The sequence below is a fragment of the Lethenteron reissneri genome, chromosome 69 (assembly GCF_015708825.2).
Source record: "Lethenteron reissneri isolate LAM-NWPU_2019-01 chromosome 69, ASM1570882v1, whole genome shotgun sequence".
In the NCBI taxonomy this organism is placed as follows: domain Eukaryota; kingdom Metazoa; phylum Chordata; class Hyperoartia; order Petromyzontiformes; family Petromyzontidae; genus Lethenteron; species Lethenteron reissneri.
Window position 1 is genome coordinate 10,680,202 of NC_083847.1, and position 21,050 is coordinate 10,701,251.

A 21,050-nucleotide genomic window follows, 5' to 3' on the forward strand; every position below is an offset into this window, starting at 1 on the left:
GTATCGTAGACGGAGGTACTCGGAGACGGAGGTTGAGTTAGGGGCTTCCGCCAGGGTTTATTAACACTTATCACTATCCCTGGTTCCCTCTTTACCCCTTCCACTATCCCCGTTCCTCCAGTGACCCCGCTTACGTTACGGGGTCTCCCTTATATACCCTCGGAGGGGTGATGTCACGTGCACTGCCCAGCGCGTGCGACCCCACGTCCCGTGAGGTCACCGCACCGGACAGCGCACACGACGCCACCACTCTCCACTACTCCTCTACACTACTATACACTCATCTCCCATGTAGCTTTAAGCGACTTTTGGGACAAGTGCAGTTCGCAAGCACCGATGAAGGCCGGCAGGGTACACAAGAGGGTGGGTGGCCAGCACCACGCCCGACCACCATTGTCTTCCTAATGCCGATGTTTACACATCGCACTAGGTGCTCATGTTAGGCTGAGTCGACCTCGGGGAGGCCCAGGACCGGTTCAGATAATCGTCACTGGGGTTGGGCGTGAGGGTAAATCGAACTCGGGTCGCCACGTTCGTAGTGCAGCACGCTAACCGCTACACCACCATTCCTGACACACACACATACATATGTAGTGGATGTTCTTGACATCCTCACACATGAACACTACACAACCACGTGTTAAGAGTCAGGGGTCACAGGAGCACTGTCGTGCACGACACACAATCCGATGATTGAGTGGAGGATATTCTGATCGGATTGGTGTGGAGAAGGTTTGTAAAAGGGCGGGATAACCCGAGAAGGTGATTGGCAGGCAAGGGAGGAGATGAGCTATAAGTTGGCTTTGAATGACGAGTGGAAATGTGGTGTGAGTTGGCGTTGAAAATAAAGATCTTTCTTAACCAGCTCAAGTCTCCTATTCACATACACACAACAACAACCGCCATTTGCCACTCAGTGGCGGTGACGTCACCATGGCGCTTGTGCTAAGCTATATGCAAGTTGAAGCCACGTGAAGTGTCGAACGCCCGCTGGGAGGATGACACAGGGCAGACCCAGCAGGTGCCACGGGTCGACTGACTGAAATGACTTGCCGATGCGCCACCTGTGCCCCCTTCTGTGCCAACTTGCTGGGCTTTAGCCACCCAGTGCGCCACTCGTTGTTGTGAGTGTCACGTCTCCGCCCTCCTTTGTTGTTGGAGGGCGACTGCCTCCAACTGCCCAGTAGCATCCTTCAAGAGCCTCCTCCACAGAGTTTGATCTTGATACCGCTGGTATCAGTCGTTGGCAAGTCCACTCAGCTCCACATCCTCTTGTACCGCATCACTCCATCTCTTCTCTAGCCCATGCCGTGCCCATTTATCCCCCTTTATCCGGCTGAAGAAAAGCTGTTCAGGCATGCAGTGGCTGGGCATGCAGGCTACATGACCCAGCCAACGCAGCCTTGCCTGCTGGAGGAGCTCACCGATGGGACTTTGTCCAGATATTTCAAGGATTTGTGAGCTCCTCACACAATCCAGCCTGGTTTAACCCAGGATTTATCGTAGGCTGACCAGCCTAAATGTTTCTAACCGGTGAAGATGTTCCATTAGGGGGGGGTTCACGTTTCGCAAGCATAGAAACGGCAGGGCACGACTGTGGCCGAGAAGACCTGAAGCTTCGCGTGGAGCGACAGACCAGGTAGCTTCCACACAACGTTAAGGAACAGATGAAAAGATAACGCCACTCGACTCATTCAGAGTGAGACCTCTGCTGCCAAACCGGTGCCGCTCATGATCACACTGCACAGGTATGTGAAGCTCTCCACTCTCTCCACAGCTGCCCCATCACCAATTGGGAGTTGTGGAGGTGGAGTATCCGATGGTACAAAAAACCCAAGCAGGTGCTTAGTTTTGGTGGGGCTGATAGTAAGGCCCCACCTCTTGGTGGCACGCTTCAGGTTGAGGAGCAGCGCCTCCAACTCCTTCTCTGAGTGAGGAGCAGTTACCAGATCATCGGCATATGTAACATGGTTGACCAATACGGAGCCATCCCTTGACCACACCTGAGCATTGGTCAGCCTCCCATTGTATCTGTACCAGATGGAAATTCCTCTAGTACAGCCAGCAAAGGCTTCACGAACTACGTGGTCAAAATATATGTTAAATAATGTGGGAGCCAGAGGACATCCTTGTCGCACCCCAAGGTGAACAGGCAATGGCTCCGAATCCCAGCCACGTAGATTTATCCAGGCCTGTTCACCATCATGAAGGTCTTTAATGATCATGAGCAGAGAGTCAGGGACTCCGAAAGCAGGACAAACAACCCAGAGCTCAGGCCGACTCATGGTATTCTATGTCTGGACCAGGTCAATAAAGCAGATATGTAGGTCTTGTTGGAATTCCCTACACCTCTGCTGTAGCAGACGTTACAGGCAATATAGCATATGTGTAATATGAGGATATATCCGGCTCACTGACGTATCACAACTCGTCATGGTGATTGGCTCTGCCGGTCCTGGTTTACAGCCAATAGGGGGGAAGCCTGAGGGCATGGCCCTGACGTGATGGAAAGGTGACAGCTATAAGGATTGGTTCTGCTGGCTTTAGCCACAGCCAATGGGGAGATGAGTCAGGGGCGTGGTCCCGGGAGATGACGAGGGAGCCTGCAAGTTTTCATGCAGGCTAACGAGGATTGGCGAAACCGTACCACGTGACCCGGGTATTAAATAGGGGTGGAGACAAACGACACGTGGTCAGAACAGGAACGAACAGAGGGGGGAGGCCACGCGGGAGCGGGGCTCCGAGTTGCCACGTGGCAGTGCGTCTCTCTCTCTACATCTGTCCCTCTCACGCTGCCTATCAGTAGCGTGAAGTAAACTGTAAGATAAGTTGAATAAAAGACGAATTCCAGAAGTCGCCTCAACGAGCTTTATTACATATGTGCAGGACCGCTCTTTCCTGAAACCGCATTGGGCCTCCGGAAGCTTCTCCTCAGCGTGCCTAGCAAGGCGATGTTGAATAATCCTTGCCAGGACCTTTCCCGGCACACTGAGGAGTGAGATGCCCCTGTGGTTGTTACAGTCTGTTCGGCCCCCCTTCTTAAAGAGGGGGGCCACCAGGGCATCATTCCCATCCTGGGGAACCCGTCCAGTGATCCAGACTGTTCTTATGATGTCATGTAGGGCAGTCTGTGCACAAACACCACCCTTCCTCAGCATTTCGCTTGGTCTCAGACTCTGGACCGCCTTCAGTACTTCCTCAACAGATGGCACCTCAGCCAGCCACTCACAGGGGGTGACTTATTCCTCCAATGAGGCACCGCAGCCTCAGCAGGGTCATCCACACTTTGCCCCATGATGTTTTTCAGGCTGAGGAATTTCCCCTCCCACGGGACCTCACAGAAATGCTCAATAAATCTGCAAACCTGTTCCTGGGGGTCAGATATTGGATCACCATTCTTTCCCCTAATGATGGTAATAGGTGTGGTGCTGCAAGTTTCTTTTTTATGGAATTAAAGAGCGAATTGTGATCGCGGGCCACTTAGGCAGATTCCATCTCCTCAGCAACCCGCGTCTACCACACATCCTTGCAGCGTCTCACAGTTCTTCGAACCTCCGAGCAAAGGCTGCGTTAAGCCTCATTCTCTGACGTGGGATGTTGTAGATGACGAGAGTGGGCTAGTCGCTTTTTCTTGTCAGCCAGGGTCTCTGCGGAGGTCTGGACCGTGTACCCAAAGCAGCCAATGCAGCTTTGGATGAAATTTTCGCTTGCAACCTTCATCAGCTAGTTGAGACCAGGCCACTATGGGTTTGAATGGGTTGCTGACTATATACCCACCACTGGAGTGGAAGAATGGCAGGCGCATCTTACAGATGACAAGTCGATGGCCAGTGGGCAGATCAGCTCCACTGTAGGTCCTGGTGTCAAGGACATGGGCCCGCATCCACTGTTCCGTCACTATGAAGTCCAGCAGATGTTGGTGCTTGGACCCGGCATGCATCCATGATGTTGTGTGGATGCGCAGATGCCGAAGCAGCGTGTTGGTAATTACAAGTCCATGGGCTGCACAAGAATTTACCAGCCTCCTACCATTGGTATTGAGTTGATCTGGCCCATTCCTTCCAGTCACTCCAAACCAGGTAACAGCATCATGACCAACTTAGCCATTAAAGTCACCCAACAGGATGACTCTATCCCGAGAGGCCACTTTAGCTAGCACCTGTGACAGGATGTCATAGAAGGCATCTGACGCATCGGCCTTGCCTGCATCCCTCCACGGATGTTCGTCTTCAGTGGGAGCAGAAGTAACCACGACCACCACTCCTCGCCTCTGGTTGATGGGAAGACAAGCCCAAAGTAGCCTGGGGCTTACAGCTTCCCACACCTCACCGCCCCGCTCCCACGCCCCCTTCATTCTTTTGTTCATAAGAAGAGCCACTACCTGTTGTTTGGAATTCTTCTGCCCTGAGTAGAGGAATGTCCACCACTCATGGTGGCAGGAGCTGGAGCTGGTCAACAGGACCTCCTGTATTCCACAAAGATCCAGGTGGTACCGTTCCAGCTCTCAACAGATGAGTGGCAGCTTCTCCTCCGCAGTGAGCGTTCGAACATTCCAGTGGCCATCCACAGTGATTTTTTGCTGTTTCTGGAGAAACCCCGAGGATAAGGATTCAATCCCCTGGCTCTGCCAAATGGGGTTTGGCCAGGAGACGTCATAGACGCCTGTCCCCCCGGGGCCTCCGGCACAAGCTTCGTATGATATTTTTTCCTTGGTATTGTGGTAATTTATTTGAAGGTGGAGGGGTTACCAGCACCCTCGCATCTGTCCAGAGCCCCCATTTGGTTGCTGTGGCGGCTACAAACACTATTGAGGGGAATGGCCGATGTAAATTGGCTCTACCCCCCACGGCACTCCTCACCACAGCGTTGCCGTCCAGCACCAACGAGGAGGTAGGGGGTTGTTTTGCTGCGCATACACGAACACACACTCACGCCCCAGCGGTGATGTGGGGACTCGGTACAGCTGGCGGAGGATCGCTCTGCCAAACCAAATAGTCCGGCGGCTCCTTTTGCCAGTGCGAGTAGGCGTTTGCAAGTTATATTGAAACAATTGTTTTGCACAGAATTTGTTATCTCCGTGTCGTCGCATGTGGAGCTTTCGTCCAAATCAGTGTGTCGACATACGATCGTTCATTGGATCAATGAACGGGACTCAAGAACACAGCCGCTTCGTAAGGCGTGAATTATTACCTATTGCACGGGAAGGGTGTCTCACTGTTATTTTATTATTGGAAGTTTGTATCGTCACGTTTACAGGCAAATTTATAGGCGAGGCGACGCTCAGCAAGTAGCCACCCAGCCTGTGTGAAGGTGCTAAGTAAAAGAATAAGGCGATGAGTCCCGTCGCGCACGCCGATTGGTTGCGGTGCGTGACGTCACCGCGAGGAAGCAGCCAACAAGAGGGGCAGAATGCTATGGGAAATATACTCTTAGTTCTTTCGGTAAAGTCACGTAGGTAAAATTAATCAAAATAAAACAATAAAAATCACGACGTTTCGGAGGCAACACAAGCTTCCGTCTTCAGGTGAAACCGTCACAGCAAAATATCTGTACCTTATATAATGGTTAAGGGGGGAGGAGCCAGGAAGGGCAGCGGGGGAGGGGGAGTTGTGAAGTGGTCAATTACTGCTTTTGTTATACTGCTGGGTGGGTAAATGAATTAGATACGATTAAGCCGCTCTCTGTTATGCTGTTTATGCGCAAGTCACTGTGGGATGAATGGACTCGTGGTCAGGGACGTGTTGCGCAAGTAACTGTGGATGTACATAATAGAAAAGGGGCGGAAATGCCCATGTTTATACCAGTGTTGGCTGACAATAAACAGTACTGTTAAACGTTAGGGATGTTAACACTCGGTGAAGTAAAATAGTGCCCATCAGATAAGATGGTCCAAAAATGTGTAATTAAATCTTTTTTGCATGGTTGATAACATCTTTCCAATGATTACTAAGTTTGTACCCATCATCACGGTTGAAATTATGTCTGTGTTTGTATATCTGAATGGCTTCGTGTACAAACCTTTGATGGTAGCCAGAAGGCTTGCAGAGCACCTTAGTCTCGGAGAAAACAATCTCATGAGAGCCCACCGAGTTGTAGCAATGATCGGCAACGGCGGACGACTCAATTTTGCCGTGTTTCAAATCTGACTTGTGCTCGCGGACACGATCAGAGACATGACGTTTCGTTTCCCCAATGTAACAGTCACCACAGCTGCAACTCAGTTTATAGACTCCAGGGTATTGCAAGTCAGGGATGACATCCTTCACAGATGGAATTAGATCACGGATTTTATGTACTGTACTGAATCGGACTTGGATCTTATGTTTGTTTAGAATTTTGGAGATATTTTTGGTCACGCCTGCTATGTATGGTAACGTGACAGTTTTGATCGAAGTTTCAAGTGGCTGTTTCTGTATGGTTGGAGAAACAGCTTGACGGATGGTGCGTTCAGAGTATACGTTCATCCTGAGGGCCCGATGTACATGTCTCAATTCACTGGCCAGGTGGTGTTGGTCAGAAATGCCATGAGCTCTGTGGTATAGCGTTTTGATGAGAGAATTCTTTTGAGATGGGTGGTGGTGAGAATCCGGTTTCAAGTAGGAATCTGTGTGGGTGGCTTTCCTGTAAACAGAATGTCCCAAGGATCCGTCAGGTCTCCTCTCAAACAGAATATCTAAGAATGGTAGTTTGCCATCTTTCTCCACTTCCATGGTGAATCTGATGGATGGATGTCTGGAATTGATGTGGTCCAAGAAGTGGTTCAATGCTGGGAGGCCATGTGGCCAAATGACGAAAGTATCATCCACATACCTCTTCCACAGGGAAGGACGCAGGGTGGATGTCTGGATGGCGTCTGATTCAAACTGTTCCATGAACATGTTGGCTATCACTGGTGACAAGGGGGAGCCCATAGGGGTACCCTCATTCTGTTTGTAGAAGGTGCCATTCCAGGTAAAATAAGTGTTGGTGAGGCAATGCCTAACCAGCGCAGGTACATCCGAATTCAATCCATGTTGGACCAAGTCCTCAATTATTGTTAGGGTATCAGGCACTGGAACTTTGGTAAACCGAGATACTACATCAAAACTAACGAGGATATCATCAGGAGATAGTACCATGTCCTTGACCAAAGAGACTAGTTGGGTTGAGTTGAGTACTGCCGAAAAGGTCTTGCCTGTGAAGGGAAGTAGAGTGTCTGATAGAAAACGGGCTAGTTTGTAGGTAGGGGAGTTAATCGTTGACACGATGGGTCGTAGCGGGGTGCCTTCTTTATGGATCTTGGGAAGACCATAGAGTCTGGGAGGTCTAGCAGCCGAGGGTTTTAGAGAGGGACGTTTAGATGGTTCGATTAGGGAAGTCGAACTAGTGATGATACTGTTGGTTTTTGTCGTTAGGCTGTTAGTAGGATCGCTTTTCATTTTGGAGTAACTACCATCAAAGAATCATACAACAACAAAATCCTGGACCTACTTAATGATGGTACTTGCGCAACACGTCCCTGACCACGAGTCCATTCATCCCACAGTGACTTGCGCATAAACAGCATAACAGAGAGCGGCTTAATCGTATCTAATTCATTTACCCACCCAGCAGTATAACAAAAGCAGTAATTGACCACTTCACAACTCCCCCTCCCCCGCTGCCCTTCCTGGCTCCTCCCCCCTTAACCACTATATAAGGTACAGATATTTTGCTGTGACGGTTTCACCTGAAGATGGAAGCTTGTGTTGCCTCCGAAACGTCGTGATTTTTATTGTTTTATTTTTATTAATTTTACCTACGTGACTTTACCGAAAGAACTAAGAGTATGAATCCTTGCAGTCACGAAATCTTCAAATCTAGAATGCTATGGGAAAGTTTCGGCGCGTATTATTATTAGACAAGATACATTTTTAAATACATCGATACACAATATATTAGATTCCCACTCGTGGCAAACACCAGTTCCCATTATTGGAACCAATCCCCTAGGTCGACTCGGCCTCAAGCGAGTACCTGGTGCGAAAATGTATACTCGTTGCTGGGGAGACAAAGGCAGCCAGTGGTGTGGTGCTATACACCACCCCTGACGTGTGTGTGACTCAACAGCTGGAGCAGAGTAAAATATGACAACACCCTTCGAGCTCTCATTTTGTTGGAGAGGTTAGTGTGGAGCCCCTGCCACGTCACCCTGTGGCTGGCTGATCTTGAGACCCCCCCCCACCGTCACCAACAACCCCACCGTCACCACCACCCCCACCGTCACCCCCCACCGTCACCCCCAACTCCACCGTCACCCCCCCACACCGCCCCCACCGTCACCCCCCCCACCACCGTCACCCACCCCCGTGGTATAAAATCGGCCCTTATCCTGGGCAAAGACGGCACAAGATTTTGAATGCGAGTCCGAGATGGTCGCTCTCGTCGCTCGTGCGTGTTTGGTGCTGGGGCTCTGGGTGAACGGGGCACGGGGTAAGTGGATTCCCACGGTTCACACAAGCACACAGTCGTGTACACACGCACGCGTGTGTGTAGGTGTGCGTGCTACGTATGGAATGACTTCGACCACATCAAGACGCCTTACCGAAAGGTGTATTTATCATCGTACGATTTGCCTTGCCAAGTCGGACGACAGATGCTTTATGGGCGCCATGGTAGCTAGGATAATTTAACTTCCTCCCTTGGTATGTAGAAGGTCGTGGGTGCATTCCAACTCTGACGCCTTCTGTATATTTGGAGTTTGCATGTCTCTCTGCCCGTGGTCATGTGCATTTTTCTCCGGGTCCTCCGGTTTTTCCCTCCACATTTAGAAACATGCGTTTAAAGTATTTGACTGCTATAAATTTCGACATGATTGGCCGCATCATTACCACCATTCTATATGTATGTTGAACTTATGTCACACCGTACGCAGCCAACCGTAGATAATCAGAGGTGCGGGGGAAGAAAAACAAACTAAACACAACAATCATTAAAAAAAAAGTTTTCAACCTAGATTATTGAAAAATATCGGAGGGAAGGGCGTACAAGACGCTCGCAGAAGCGCATCAGAAAGCGCACCATGCGGGGACCGTCTTTGTTTTATGGTTAACTAAAAGCCGCTGCTGCGAGGATGAGCTGAGTTTGCGTGATGATGGCCTATGCTCCTTAACGAGTTCAGTAAAGGTATTGCGGTTAATTTGTGGCAAGCACTTGAGTGTAATGAGTGCGACCAGATAAACTAAAAACTAAACAGTTTTTATTTTACAAGGTAAGGCTCACCGAGCTATAGAGTTATTTTTTCAGAATTATAGCGCAACGAAGTGGGCTCGTCATGTTGACATTTATAGCAGCAGCCAAATACTCTGAATGCGTGTTGATTATAAATGTGGAGGGAAAAACTGAAGGACCCGAAAAAAATCCACGCGACCACGGGGAGAGAGAACGTAAAAACTTAAAATATACAGCAGGTGTCAGGGTCGGGATCAAACCTACGATCTCCTGTATACCAGGCGAGGTAGTTAACATCTCCTAGTAATCGCGATGCTATGCGATGGCGAGATGGACGCAATCTCTGGAGGTCATTGCGTCCAGCGTCGTACATGATACGACACAACGCCACCACTTTCTATCAGCAACTTTTGCAATTGACGTCTGACCTTCAAATGCCCGCTCTTAAAAACTTTCCCACCACCTGGATTTTGGTTTTGTAGCCGACCCCTGGATGGCACTGATGCTCATCTCAGTGACCTGGCTTCTCCAGGAAATGTGAACATATGCAACTGGAATATGTTGATTGCAATGTTTTTATGCTTTGTCCTTTCAGTAACCTGCCTTCCCACACTGACTGTACAGATGTTGTATGGCTATGCATAGCATTTTGTTATGAACCAGGTTACCCGAGATTAATTCCAGGCCATGGCTTACATCAGTGGTGACTGCTATCTGGTATCTGCGAGGATGACCGGAGTTTGTGTGATGATTTATGCTCCTTGACGAGATCAACAAGGTATTGTGTATCATTTGTGCAAGCAATTTGTGTGTAGTGAGAACGACCTTATAATGTATTGGATCAGCAACCAAAGCCAATCCAGCTCGGCGACCGCTGGACGAACTTGGTCAAATCTTGCAATACCCGTCACGACACGTGCCAAAGAATGTTGTACACTCTGCAGCTTGGTAATATTTTTCCAGACGTCCCCTGAGAGTAGTGAGTTGCAATAATCAATCCATGTAAATACTATGCTACACGCCACTGTGTTGGCTATGTTACAACTCAGTAGTTATCGAATGTGCCATACATCCCTGATATAGAAATTGTAGGACCTTGCTATGTTGTTGCATGTGGTGATCAAACGACATTATGTTCGAGTATGGTGCTGAGGTTCTTTACATGAGTAGAAAACTTAATCCTGGAGTCTTCGATTGCAACACCTGATCCTCCCACAATATTTTAGCCTGAGTGCCAACCAGCAGAACCGCAGATTTGTCTGAATTAAGCAGCATTTTCTTTCGTGCTAACCAAACGTGTCCCACTTACGTGCCATCTTCAAGGTTACGGAGGCTCTCAATATCTCACTTTGACTTCACTGTAGTGAACAATTGTGCATCATCAGAAAATTGATGGAACTTGATGGCATGCGACGAGATGACATCGGCGATCAAAGAGACGTATCTTGACAACAGGAAGGGCCCGAGGACGGACTGCTGTGGTACACCAACTGGGCATGGCATAGGCGATGACTGTTCATCCCCCACTTGATGAACTGTGATCGACCATGCGGGTATAACTAAATACACCCCAGTGATGTACCCAATACACAAAACCTTGACCTTAGCCACCCGATGAGTATCTAATGGTCGATGGTGTCAAAGGCGGTGGAGACATCGAGTCCAGCCAACCTGTCATCCATGATCTTGTAGAGGTCATTGGTGATCTTTGGTAGTACCATCTCAGTGCTGTGGAACATCCGAAACGCCAACTGCAATGGGTTAAATTTGCCTTTTGCAGCGACCTGGGAAAGTAACCACTTCAACCACAGGCGCTCTTTGACCTTTGAAATTGTGCTCTGCTTTTAGTCCGGGTGATAGGTTGTGGGTTCACTATGGCTTAAGCTAACTTTTCTTCAGGAGTCGTGTTACCTGCACCATTTTGATATGGTCTGGGAAACAGCCATCGCTGAAAGAAACATTTGCAATGTGAACAATCGGCGGCGCGAGCGCGTCCGAGCGTAAAGTGAGAATTAACGTGCGGAATGTAGTCAAGTGGCGATGTCTCATTTGGCAACCGTATGATGAATATCGACAGCTCTGCAAACAACGTTGGTGCCAGGGTTATCGAGTTTTGCATTGGTTCGAGGTTGATCAAACTCAGATGGCAGACCGAGGGAATGCATTGCCTTAAAGTTAGAAACTGCTGTCTCGATTGTCACTTTTTATTGAAGAACGACGCAAATACAGGGACTGCTCTACTTACAAACGAGTTAGTTTCCAGTGATCTGTTTGTAAGTCGATTTGTTCGATTCTAAACATGTTGTACGGCATAGACACTAAACACGGGGAATGGCTTTAGAAGATCTATAAGCTCCTATAGATGTAGATGCCACTGGTTCTTCACGTTTTGTAGATGTAGATGCCACCACCACCATCTATTTCGCGGCAGTTCAACTACCGACTCTTGGTCCAAACAGGCAACTGGACATACGGACAGCATTATTCATATCTCTGAAAGTTCTTAAGTCGAATTTTTGTAAGTAGAGGACTCCCTGTACTGTGCAAAGACCACTTTAATTGGTTGATGGGTGGTTGGAGTGCAGCAGGACCCTTCACGACACACCACAGAGCACAAAGGCCCTGAGCCAACATAGTGATGCGCAGAGCAAAGAACGATCTATGAGATGACTCAACAATGAGTCAGTTGAGAGATCTGCTAGCAGCTCTGGAAGCGAGTCGAACAGTCATGTGAATTAAACGTGATAACCATGCGTGGAATCATCTCTGGTCGATCATCCAACCCCACCTCCTATAATCACTGCATCACAGGCGTTGCCGGACCAGTCACTTCACTAATCCCTGTCCACATCCTTTTCAGGTGCAGCCTGTCCGGGAGATGCGAGTTGTCATTGCTACAAATTTGGTTCCATGGTGAGCGTGTGTACCAAGAGGTCCGTCATGAGTGTGGTTGGCCGCTCCGTGGTCCTGCCCTGCACCTTCTCGCTTCATTCTCCCTCGAATGAAGTCAGCGTGGAGTGGAGACTCAGGGAGATCAAAAAGGGAATGGTAATATTCAACAGTTCGAATAACAATTACACTGCCGACAATTTTAGGGATCGACTCAGACTGTTGGGAGACCCTGGCAAAGGTGATGCAAGCATCATCATCGTCAACCTGAAACGTGCAGACATAAACACCTACTTTTGCCGAATCAAAGAGTGGGAAATGAGTGAACAAAGAATCAAAGAATATAATTATTATGGTCATCATGGAACCCACCTGATAGTCCAAGGTACGTGTTGTCTTGGTATTGAGATCCGGTTCAGGCAACAAACATTTCAGGACCCATGCCTCTCCATTGCAGCAATGACTCGTGCAGGGCTCGCTTTAGGAAAATCATCACGAGTGTTGCATTTTATTTGAGAATCTCTGGCTACGAGAATATCAAAGAGTGACAGAGAGGAATTACGGTGACATCTGTCTGTGATCTGATTGTAAATTGCCATTGCCATTATCTGGTACGGGGGATAAGCGGTTCCGGTTTGTATAAATTCACGAATGTGTTTAAAACAAGTGGAAACTTTCGATTTAAAGCTTTCGTGACTGCAGGGATTCATCTTCTTGGTTCTTTCGGTATTACTTCCCTTCTACGTGACTTTACCAAAAGAACCAAGAAGACAAGTGGAAACGTTTGTGACATAAGGAAGTGATGCAAAGTATTCAACAATTGGTGCTACACCAGGTGCATTTTTAAAACGTTGGTAAAGATGTTACATACGACTCACCGGCGTGATATGTTCATTATAAAAATTCACACTGGGAAAAGTTTGAGACGATACGGCCTCTATCTTGGCCACGTGGTGGCCTCAAGACGACGTTAACTATATATCCGCCTCGCTCACTCCACAAGTCTCTTAACCTTATCCGAACAACACTTCTACATCATTAGTACATCTAATCCACGCTACCAGCAACGTAAATGCATGTAACTGTACACAAGTAGTATGACACCAGGCCTCTCATTCCAACAATGGCCGTTCACCACTAATTGGTGGTGACGTCACTACGACGCTTGTGCCAGGCTACGTGCACTTTAAGGCCATGTGAAGTGTCGGAGGCCCGCTGGCATGAGGTCACGGAACAGACCCAGGTGCCATGGGTTGACCGACTGAGATAACTGGCAGATGCACCAACATGCAAAGAATTCCAAAACCAGTGCACCACTATGTGCCCTTTTAAAAGGTGGTATAGATATCACATACGACTCGCTCGCATAATGTTCCTCATCAAAGTTTACAGTGGTTGAAGCATGCTCAAGTGTACTCTGTGAGGTTCATAAAGAAACATCTCATTGAGCGTAGAGGCTCTTTTAAAAAAAGAAGTGGACATGCTCTGGATGTTTTGTCAATCCCAATATGCAATTTAATACGTGGAGTAAACTGGTGAGCCCACGATAAACCCACGGCATTGAGTTCACAACACCAGAAATAGCATCCATATTAATCAATTACCTCCTTTCCATTACGAGACGTTTGCAAGTTGCAGGGTGTGGGTGTCCTATTTACCACAGAATCTTTGAACGTACAAGCGGTTTTTATTTCGAGAGGCGTAGCATCATTGTTTTTAAAGATGTCGTTCCTCACCGCAGATAACTGTAGTGACATGACTGCCGCCACTCTAGAATAGCTAGCACCAAAACTGTGCCACACACAACCCTCCCCCGCATGGCCTTGTGGGAGCCGCGTTACATACTCCAGTACAGAATCAGAAGAAAAACTGATGACATAATGTACATCATCGCAATGGGAAAGGGTTAAGGTGCTCACCTTCATAGCCATGTAATCTACCAGGGACCATGGACATTGTGCTCCAAGTGCAAACCCCCAATCTACCTCCTATTAGCACTCCATCACAGACTCATGCTGTCAAGGAACCAATCTCGTTCGCATTCCTTTTCAGGTGCAGTCTCTGAAGGAGACGGGAGTTTTCAGTGCTTCAATTTCAGCTACAGGGCGAGCATGTGTACCGAGAGGTTCGTCATGGGCGTGGCGGGCGGCTCTGCCCTCTTACCCTGCACCTTCTCGCTTAATTCTCTCTCAAACCAAGTCCACGTGGAGTGGAGACTCCAGGAGGTCAACAAGGGACTGCTCATATTCAACAGTTCAAACAACTACATCGAAGTGAAATTCCAGGATCGACTAAGACTGGTGGGAGACCCAACCAAGGGGGAAGCGAGCATCAACATCACCAACCTGAACTGTAGTGACACATATGCCTACTTCTGTCACATCAAAGAGTTGAAAATGAATCAACAGGGAAACAGCGAGTACAATTACGCTGACCAACTTGGAACCCTCCTGGTCGTCAATGGTACGTGGGCCATACATTCAAGCTTGCGTGTACACAATTCTACTTACGACTCAGGAAGTCTCCCTTGCCCAGTCCCGTCTGCTGCTCCTGGCTAGAAGCCCTCCCTTCCTCCAGTATTGTTCTGGTTGTTGAGGTGCTGAGAGAATGGCCTCTGCCTGATTCCAGGGGGACCCAACCCCCATCATACCCACCTAGACTGGTCCAAATATTGGTCATACCGCCCATCTCGCTTAACCAGTTGCAACTTTAATATCCTGGCCCATGCTGTATTGTTCACCCTCCCTATTGAAACAGGCCACACATATTTACCAGTTTGCGTGCCATTCCAATCATAGTTAAAAATGCTGAAATAAGCCTCAGGTCAACAAGTTCAGACTCCTGCCAACCAGCAAATATTCACATTTGGCTGATTGAGTTTCAGCAAGTTCCAACAGATAAGCGGACTGAGAGGTCCAACAAGCCTAACATATCCAATCCTTTCTTATCTAGCACGTACAGTAATCCATAAACAACACAAAGGGTAGCTATCTCATTGGTATGTAAGGGTCGAAATCCAGACTGGCTGATGTCAAGAAGAGACGCATGGGGCAGGCCTGGCAGGCTCTGATGGTAGAGATGCTGTGGACAGGCCTGGCAGGCTCCGATGGTAGAGATGCTGGGGGCAGGCCTGGCAGGCTCCTTCACTTCGTAAAATTTCCATATGGTATGTTGAACCAGTTGTGTGAATACCGGAGTACTCTGAAGAAAACCCAAACATACGAGGGGGTAAAACTCAAGGTGCACATTCATGGTGTCTCTGACACTCAAATATTCAGTGAGGTGGGTCTCAACCCTCAACTTAAACTTCACATTATCCGACGGTGATGGCTGCTTCCCTTAAACATTAACTGCCGTACATTAACCTCATACACGACCAGAATGTGAACTTTTAACTCACCAGTGTGACCACCTGACCTTCGCGGTGCAATGTGTTTCTGTGTTATTGACAGATTCCAGCCATACCACCATCCTCACCAGCGCAATTCCACCCACTGCCAATGTCCCTACTGGTTGGAAGGGGTGCAAGAGAAGTGTAATCGCAATATTAGTCTGCTCCATCTCCCTATTGTCAGTATCTCTGTCTTACATCTGCTGGATCGTGTTGAGAACACAGCACAACACGGTATGTATGTGTGTACGTTGAAGTTGTAATTTCTCACTGTAAGTGGCCAACCGTGATAATTGAAGATGCGGGGAAGGAAAACAAACTACACACAACAAGAAGCAGTTCTAAATAAATTCGTTTTCTATGTAGTATAGTTGTGTCGTGTATGGTAGTGTAGTGTATATTGGTGTCGTGTATACAATGAGGGAAAAAAGTATCTGATCCCCTGCTGATTTTGTACGTTTGCCCACTGACAAAGAAATGATCAGTCTATAATTTTAATGGTAGGTTTATTTGAACAGTGAGAGACAGAATACCAACAAAAAATCCAGATAAACGCATGTCAAAAATGTGATAAATTGATTTGCATTTTAATGAGGGAAATAAGTATTTGACCCCCTCTCAATCAGAAAGATTTCTGGCTCCCAGGTGTCTTTTAGATAGGTAACGAGCTGAGATTAGGAGCACACTCTTAAAGGGAGTGCTCCTAATCTCAGCTTGTTACCTGTATAAAAGACACCTGTTCACAGAATCAATCAATCAGATTCCAAACTCTCCACCATGGCCAAGACCAAAGAGCTCTCCAAGGATGTCAGGGACAAAATTGTAGACCTCCACAAGGCTGGAATGGGCTACAAGACCATCGCCAAGCAGCTTGATGAGAAGGTGACAACAGTTGGTGCGATTATTCGCAAATGGAAGAAACACAAAATAACTGTCAATCTCCCTCGGCCTGGGGCTCCATGCAAGATCTCACCTCGTGGAGTTGCAATAATCATGAGAACGGTGAGGAATCAGCCCAGAACTACACGGGAGGATCTTGTCAATGATCTCAAGGCAGCTGGGACCATAGTCACCAAGAAAACAGTTGGTAACACACTACGCGGTGAAGGACTGAAATCCTGCAGCGCCCGCAAGGTCCCCCTGCTCAAGAAAGCACATATACATGCCCGTCTGAAGTTTGCCAAGGCACATCTGAATGATTCAGAGGACAACTGGGTGAAAGTGTTGTGGTCAGATGAGACCAAAATGGAGCTCTTTGGCACCAACTCAACTCGCCGTGTTTGGATGAGGAGGAATGCTGCCTATGACCCCAAGAACACCATCCCCACCGTCAAACATGAAGGTGGAAACATTATGCTTTAAGGGTGTTTTTCTGCTAAGGGGACAGGACAACTTCACCGCATCAAAGGGACGATGGACGGGGCCATGTACCGTCAAATCTTGGATGAGAACCTCCTTACCTCAGCCAGGGCATTGAACATGGGTCGTGGATAGGTATTCCAGCATGACAATGACCCAAAACACACGGCCAAGGCAACAAAGGAGTGGCTCAAGAAGAAGCACATTAAGGTCCTGGAGTGGCCTAGCCAGTCTCCAGACCTTAATCCCATAGAAAACTGTGGAGGGAGCTGAAGGTTCAAGTTGCCAAACGTCAGCCTCGAAACCTTAATGACTTGGAGAAGATCTGCAAAGAGGAGTGGGAAAAAATCCCTCCTGAGATGTGTGCAAACTTGGTGGCCAATTACAAGAAACGTCTGACCTCTGTGATTGCCAACAAGGGTTTTGCCACCCAGTATTAAGTCATGTTTTGCAGAGGGGTCAAATACTTATTTCCCTCATTAAAATGCAAATCAATTTATAACATTTTTGACATGCGTTTTTCTGGATTCTGTTGTTGTTATTCTGTCTCTCACTGTTCAAATAAACCTACCATTAAAATTATAGACTGATCATTTCTTTGTCAGTGGGCAAACGTACAAAATCAGCAGGGGATCAAATACTTTTTTCCCTCACTGTACTTGTGTAGTGACATCGTGGATGTCACTGTATGGTGCCGGCCGTAGAGAAGCAAGCCATGCAATGTACTCACATCGTGGATATCACGTATGTAGCAGCATCGTGCATGTCACCGAGTAATGCCGGCTCTAGCAAGGCACGGCGTGCGATGCACCGTCATCGCGGGCACCCCATAGGTGGGTGTAGTACCACCCCTAGTGAGGGCTTGGTGAGTGCTGGGATAGCGCAGTGGCACCAAGCATGGCGTGCAGTTCTGTCTCCTACCAGAGGGAGTGGGAGAGTGTCAGCCCAGGGACAGGGTTACCCTGGGCCATGGCACTCTGGTTGATCCCGACGGCACGTGACCGGTAAAGTCTACAGGGGGCCCCCAGATGGGAGCCCACTTTCCGGGGGAAAGTGGGCTCGAGAAGAATCGAGAGAGAGCCAAAGCTCTCTCGAAGGTGGGCGGGGCCAAGGGTGGAGCCGACCCCTACCCGGGAACATATAAGCCGGGTCCCCGCAGGGACCGCGGTCGTCGTTGCTACCGTCATCTGAAAATCTACATTCTACGTCAAGAAGAAGCCTCCAACACGTGGTCCAGGACCCGAGAGGGGTCCGGTCAGTTGTAGTTGACTCCCTAGGCTGTATCTGGTAAAGGGGCAGCTATCCCTTTGTGTATTCGTGTTGGTGTAATAAATGTGTTGCCTCTAAGAAGTAGGTCTGCGACTCAGTTGGGCCCACTACACTTGTGTAGAGGAGAGAAATACGCGGTGTGTGCAGTTAAGCGGGTGCAACTGAGGACAAACAGGTGTGTGCGTTGCAACATGAGGTTTGCACCGACAAACTGCCAGTGATTAAGGTGAGAAGCGGATGCAACCAAGGTCAAAACAGGTGTGTATGCTGTGACTGAAGGTTGGCGTCGAAGAGACGGGAGATGAAGGGTGATGATAAGGGATTAATGGGACAACAGGCGCCGGGCTGGTGGCAGCTTGAGGGGGAGCACGTGAGGACTCGGAATGAGGGGGGATATATAAGGGGAGTGTGTGTAAGCGAAGGGAGTTGTTGTTGCCCGGGTACCAAGAGTGAAAACATCTCGCCCGGGACAGACGGGTGAGCGGCCATGAGGGAGCGTAGGTGAGGGCAGCAGTGGAGATGCAGAGTCGCTGAGTGCAGAGCTGCTGTGTGCAGAGTTGCTGAGTGCGAAGTCGCTGTGTGCAGACTCGCTGAGTACGGAGCTGCTGTGTGTGGAGTCACTGAGTGCGGAGCTGCTGTGTGCGGAGTTGCTGAGAGCAGAGTTGCTGAGTGCAGGATAAGTGAGGTGCAGAATAGATAAGAGCGGAGAGAAGCCACGTCTATGTGACCGTACAGATAGTTATAGGAGTGCCTACAACTGGTGCGAGAACAGGTGAAATAAAGTGTAAGCAGGTGACTTGTTACAACGTATCGGTGTGAGTAATTTTGAAGACACTACACTTGTGTAATGTAGTAGATACATAGTAGTGTATAGGGTAGTAGTGTTGTGTATCGTCTAGTGTACAGTCTACTGTATAGTAGTGTAATGTGTAGTATATAGTCGTGTGTGCATGTGCATGTTGAACTTCTTTCCCACGGTATGTAGCCAACCGTGGTCATCAGAGATGTGGGGGGCAGGGGGAAGGGAGAAAAAGACAAAAGCCTTGGCTGACTCAAGGAGTCATAAAAATTCTGCGTCCAGATCTGGAGTAGTGCAACAAGAGATATATTACACTGGTCAACACACTTTTTCTGGCATATGGGATTCCAACGGTTTTAAGGTAATTTTGGGGTCCTGATTCCAAATCTGGCATCAGTTTTTGTGAGGTTTTGAGATATCAAATATTTCATTTTCAATAAAAACAGCAAATTTATGCTCATATACGAATAGCTAAACAGACATCCATACAAGAATAAGATAAGATACAATATACAATAATAATGAAACAAACATTTAATGAGCCGTAGCACAAAGTTGTGAGAGTGACTGCATATCAATGTGAGTGAATGCATATTACCATGTAATAATTGAATTGTGAAGATAAGAAAAATATGTACAAAAAGGTCATTCACAATAGTGATGTTACATCTGCATAAACGACCTCTTCTTTGAAGATCTCCGATGTACAGCTTGTGGAATGTCTCTCATCAAGGACCAGCAGTAATCTGCCATCATGTTTGAGTCCCATCGGCCATGGTAACGTTCTTCCATAACTTTAATGTATTGATGAAAGCGTTCACATTGCTGTTCGCTCACGTGACCCATGCTCTCTGGAAACTGGGCCAAGTGACTATGTAAGTAGTGAACCTTGATGCTCATTCTACATCCAAGTGCTTGGAAACTCAAGAGCAGCTCCTCCACAATCTCTCGATAGTTGTCCGTTTTCCTGTTCCCAAGGAAATTCCACACCACATCAGAGAATGCATTCCAAGCTCTAGCCTCTGCCGCAGTCATTGTTGTAACAAAGTGTGGATTCCTGATGAGTGTTCTTATTTGAGGGCCATCAAATATTCCTGCCTTTTTATTCTCGGCCCTGAGACTTGAAAAGGTTGAACATATATAGCTGAAGCAGTCTCCAGTGTGATCAAGAGCTTTGACGAATTGCTTAATTAACCCAAGTTGTATGTGCAGTTGGGGCTCATTCTTGATGTTCTTGTCACCAGGTGTCAAACTGATTCTTGGTGGCCAGTTATTTTTAACCCAGTGTTCTAATGTAGCCCTACTGTCCCAGTAGCACAGGAAATAAGGGTATTTGGTGTGACCTCCTTGCTGACCCAGCAGAAAATGAACCATTTTCAAATCAACACAAATTAGCCATCCATGAACATGGTATTCCAATCTATCCAGAACAATCTTGATGTTGGCATACTCTTTATTTATTTTTACAGAGTGTCCTATTGGGATTGAACCATATATATTTCTGTTGTGAAGTAACACACATTTCAAACTCCTTTTACTACTGAAATTGTCTTTTCCAAGACCAAGGTGCTCTGCAAACCTCCTGGATACCATCAAAGGTTTGTACACGAAGCCATCCAAATATACAAACACAGACATAATTTCAACCGTGATGATGGGTACAAACTTAGTAATCATTGGAAATATGTTATTAACCATGCAAAAAAGATTTAACTACACATATTTGGACCATCTTATTTGACAGGCACTATTCTTCAGTTACCGTATAGTTTCTTCTTCTTTTTTCACACACTGGTTTTCCTGCCGCACCACCTCTACATAACAAAGGCTCAGTCCCATTTACAGCAACCGCACCTTTACATCAGCCGCACCTTAACAACTCTTGGAACCTCCCATTTCAACCAGTCTACACAACAAAGACTCATTCCTAGCAGCGTCCTTCAGCCGCACCGAACCTCACAATAATAATATCCAGGGGCCTGCCTTGGCTCCTCCCACCCTCAACCAGTATATATACAAGGACTGTTTTCTTGGAATTTCTCTTACTTGAAACAGCAATCGTGCTGTGACGGTTCCACCTGAAGACGGAAGCTTGTGTTGCCTCCGAAACGTCGTGATTTTTATTTTATTTTTATTTAACTTTTATTAATTTAA

General features: G+C 47.6%; 1 protein-coding gene across 1 annotated transcript; it reads left to right on the plus strand.

Annotated features, from left to right (window-relative positions):
- Nucleotides 1-8,386: 8,386 nt before the first annotated feature.
- Nucleotides 8,387-16,000, plus strand: LOC133360820 (uncharacterized). The gene is made up of 4 exons (XM_061579696.1): nt 8,387-8,451; nt 12,050-12,463; nt 14,131-14,541; nt 15,531-16,000. Exons 1-4 carry the CDS (start codon nt 8,391-8,393, stop codon nt 15,722-15,724), a joined length of 1,080 nt encoding a protein of 359 aa, XP_061435680.1. The 5' UTR covers nt 8,387-8,390; the 3' UTR covers nt 15,725-16,000.
- Nucleotides 16,001-21,050: the final 5,050 nt, after the last annotated feature.

What these genes read in the sequence shown, in the direction of transcription:
- LOC133360820 (XM_061579696.1), top strand. Translation starts at nt 8,391, where the DNA reads ATGGTCGCTCTCGTCGCTCGTGCGTGTTTGGTGCTGGGGCTCTGGGTG. An exon ending in AACCCACCTGATAGTCCAAG is followed by an intron (nt 12,464 to 14,130) that starts GTACGTGTTGTC and finishes ATTCCTTTTCAG; the next exon opens with GTGCAGTCTCTGAAGGAGAC. An exon ending in AACCCTCCTGGTCGTCAATG is followed by an intron (nt 14,542 to 15,530) that starts GTACGTGGGCCA and finishes TGTTATTGACAG; the next exon opens with ATTCCAGCCATACCACCATC.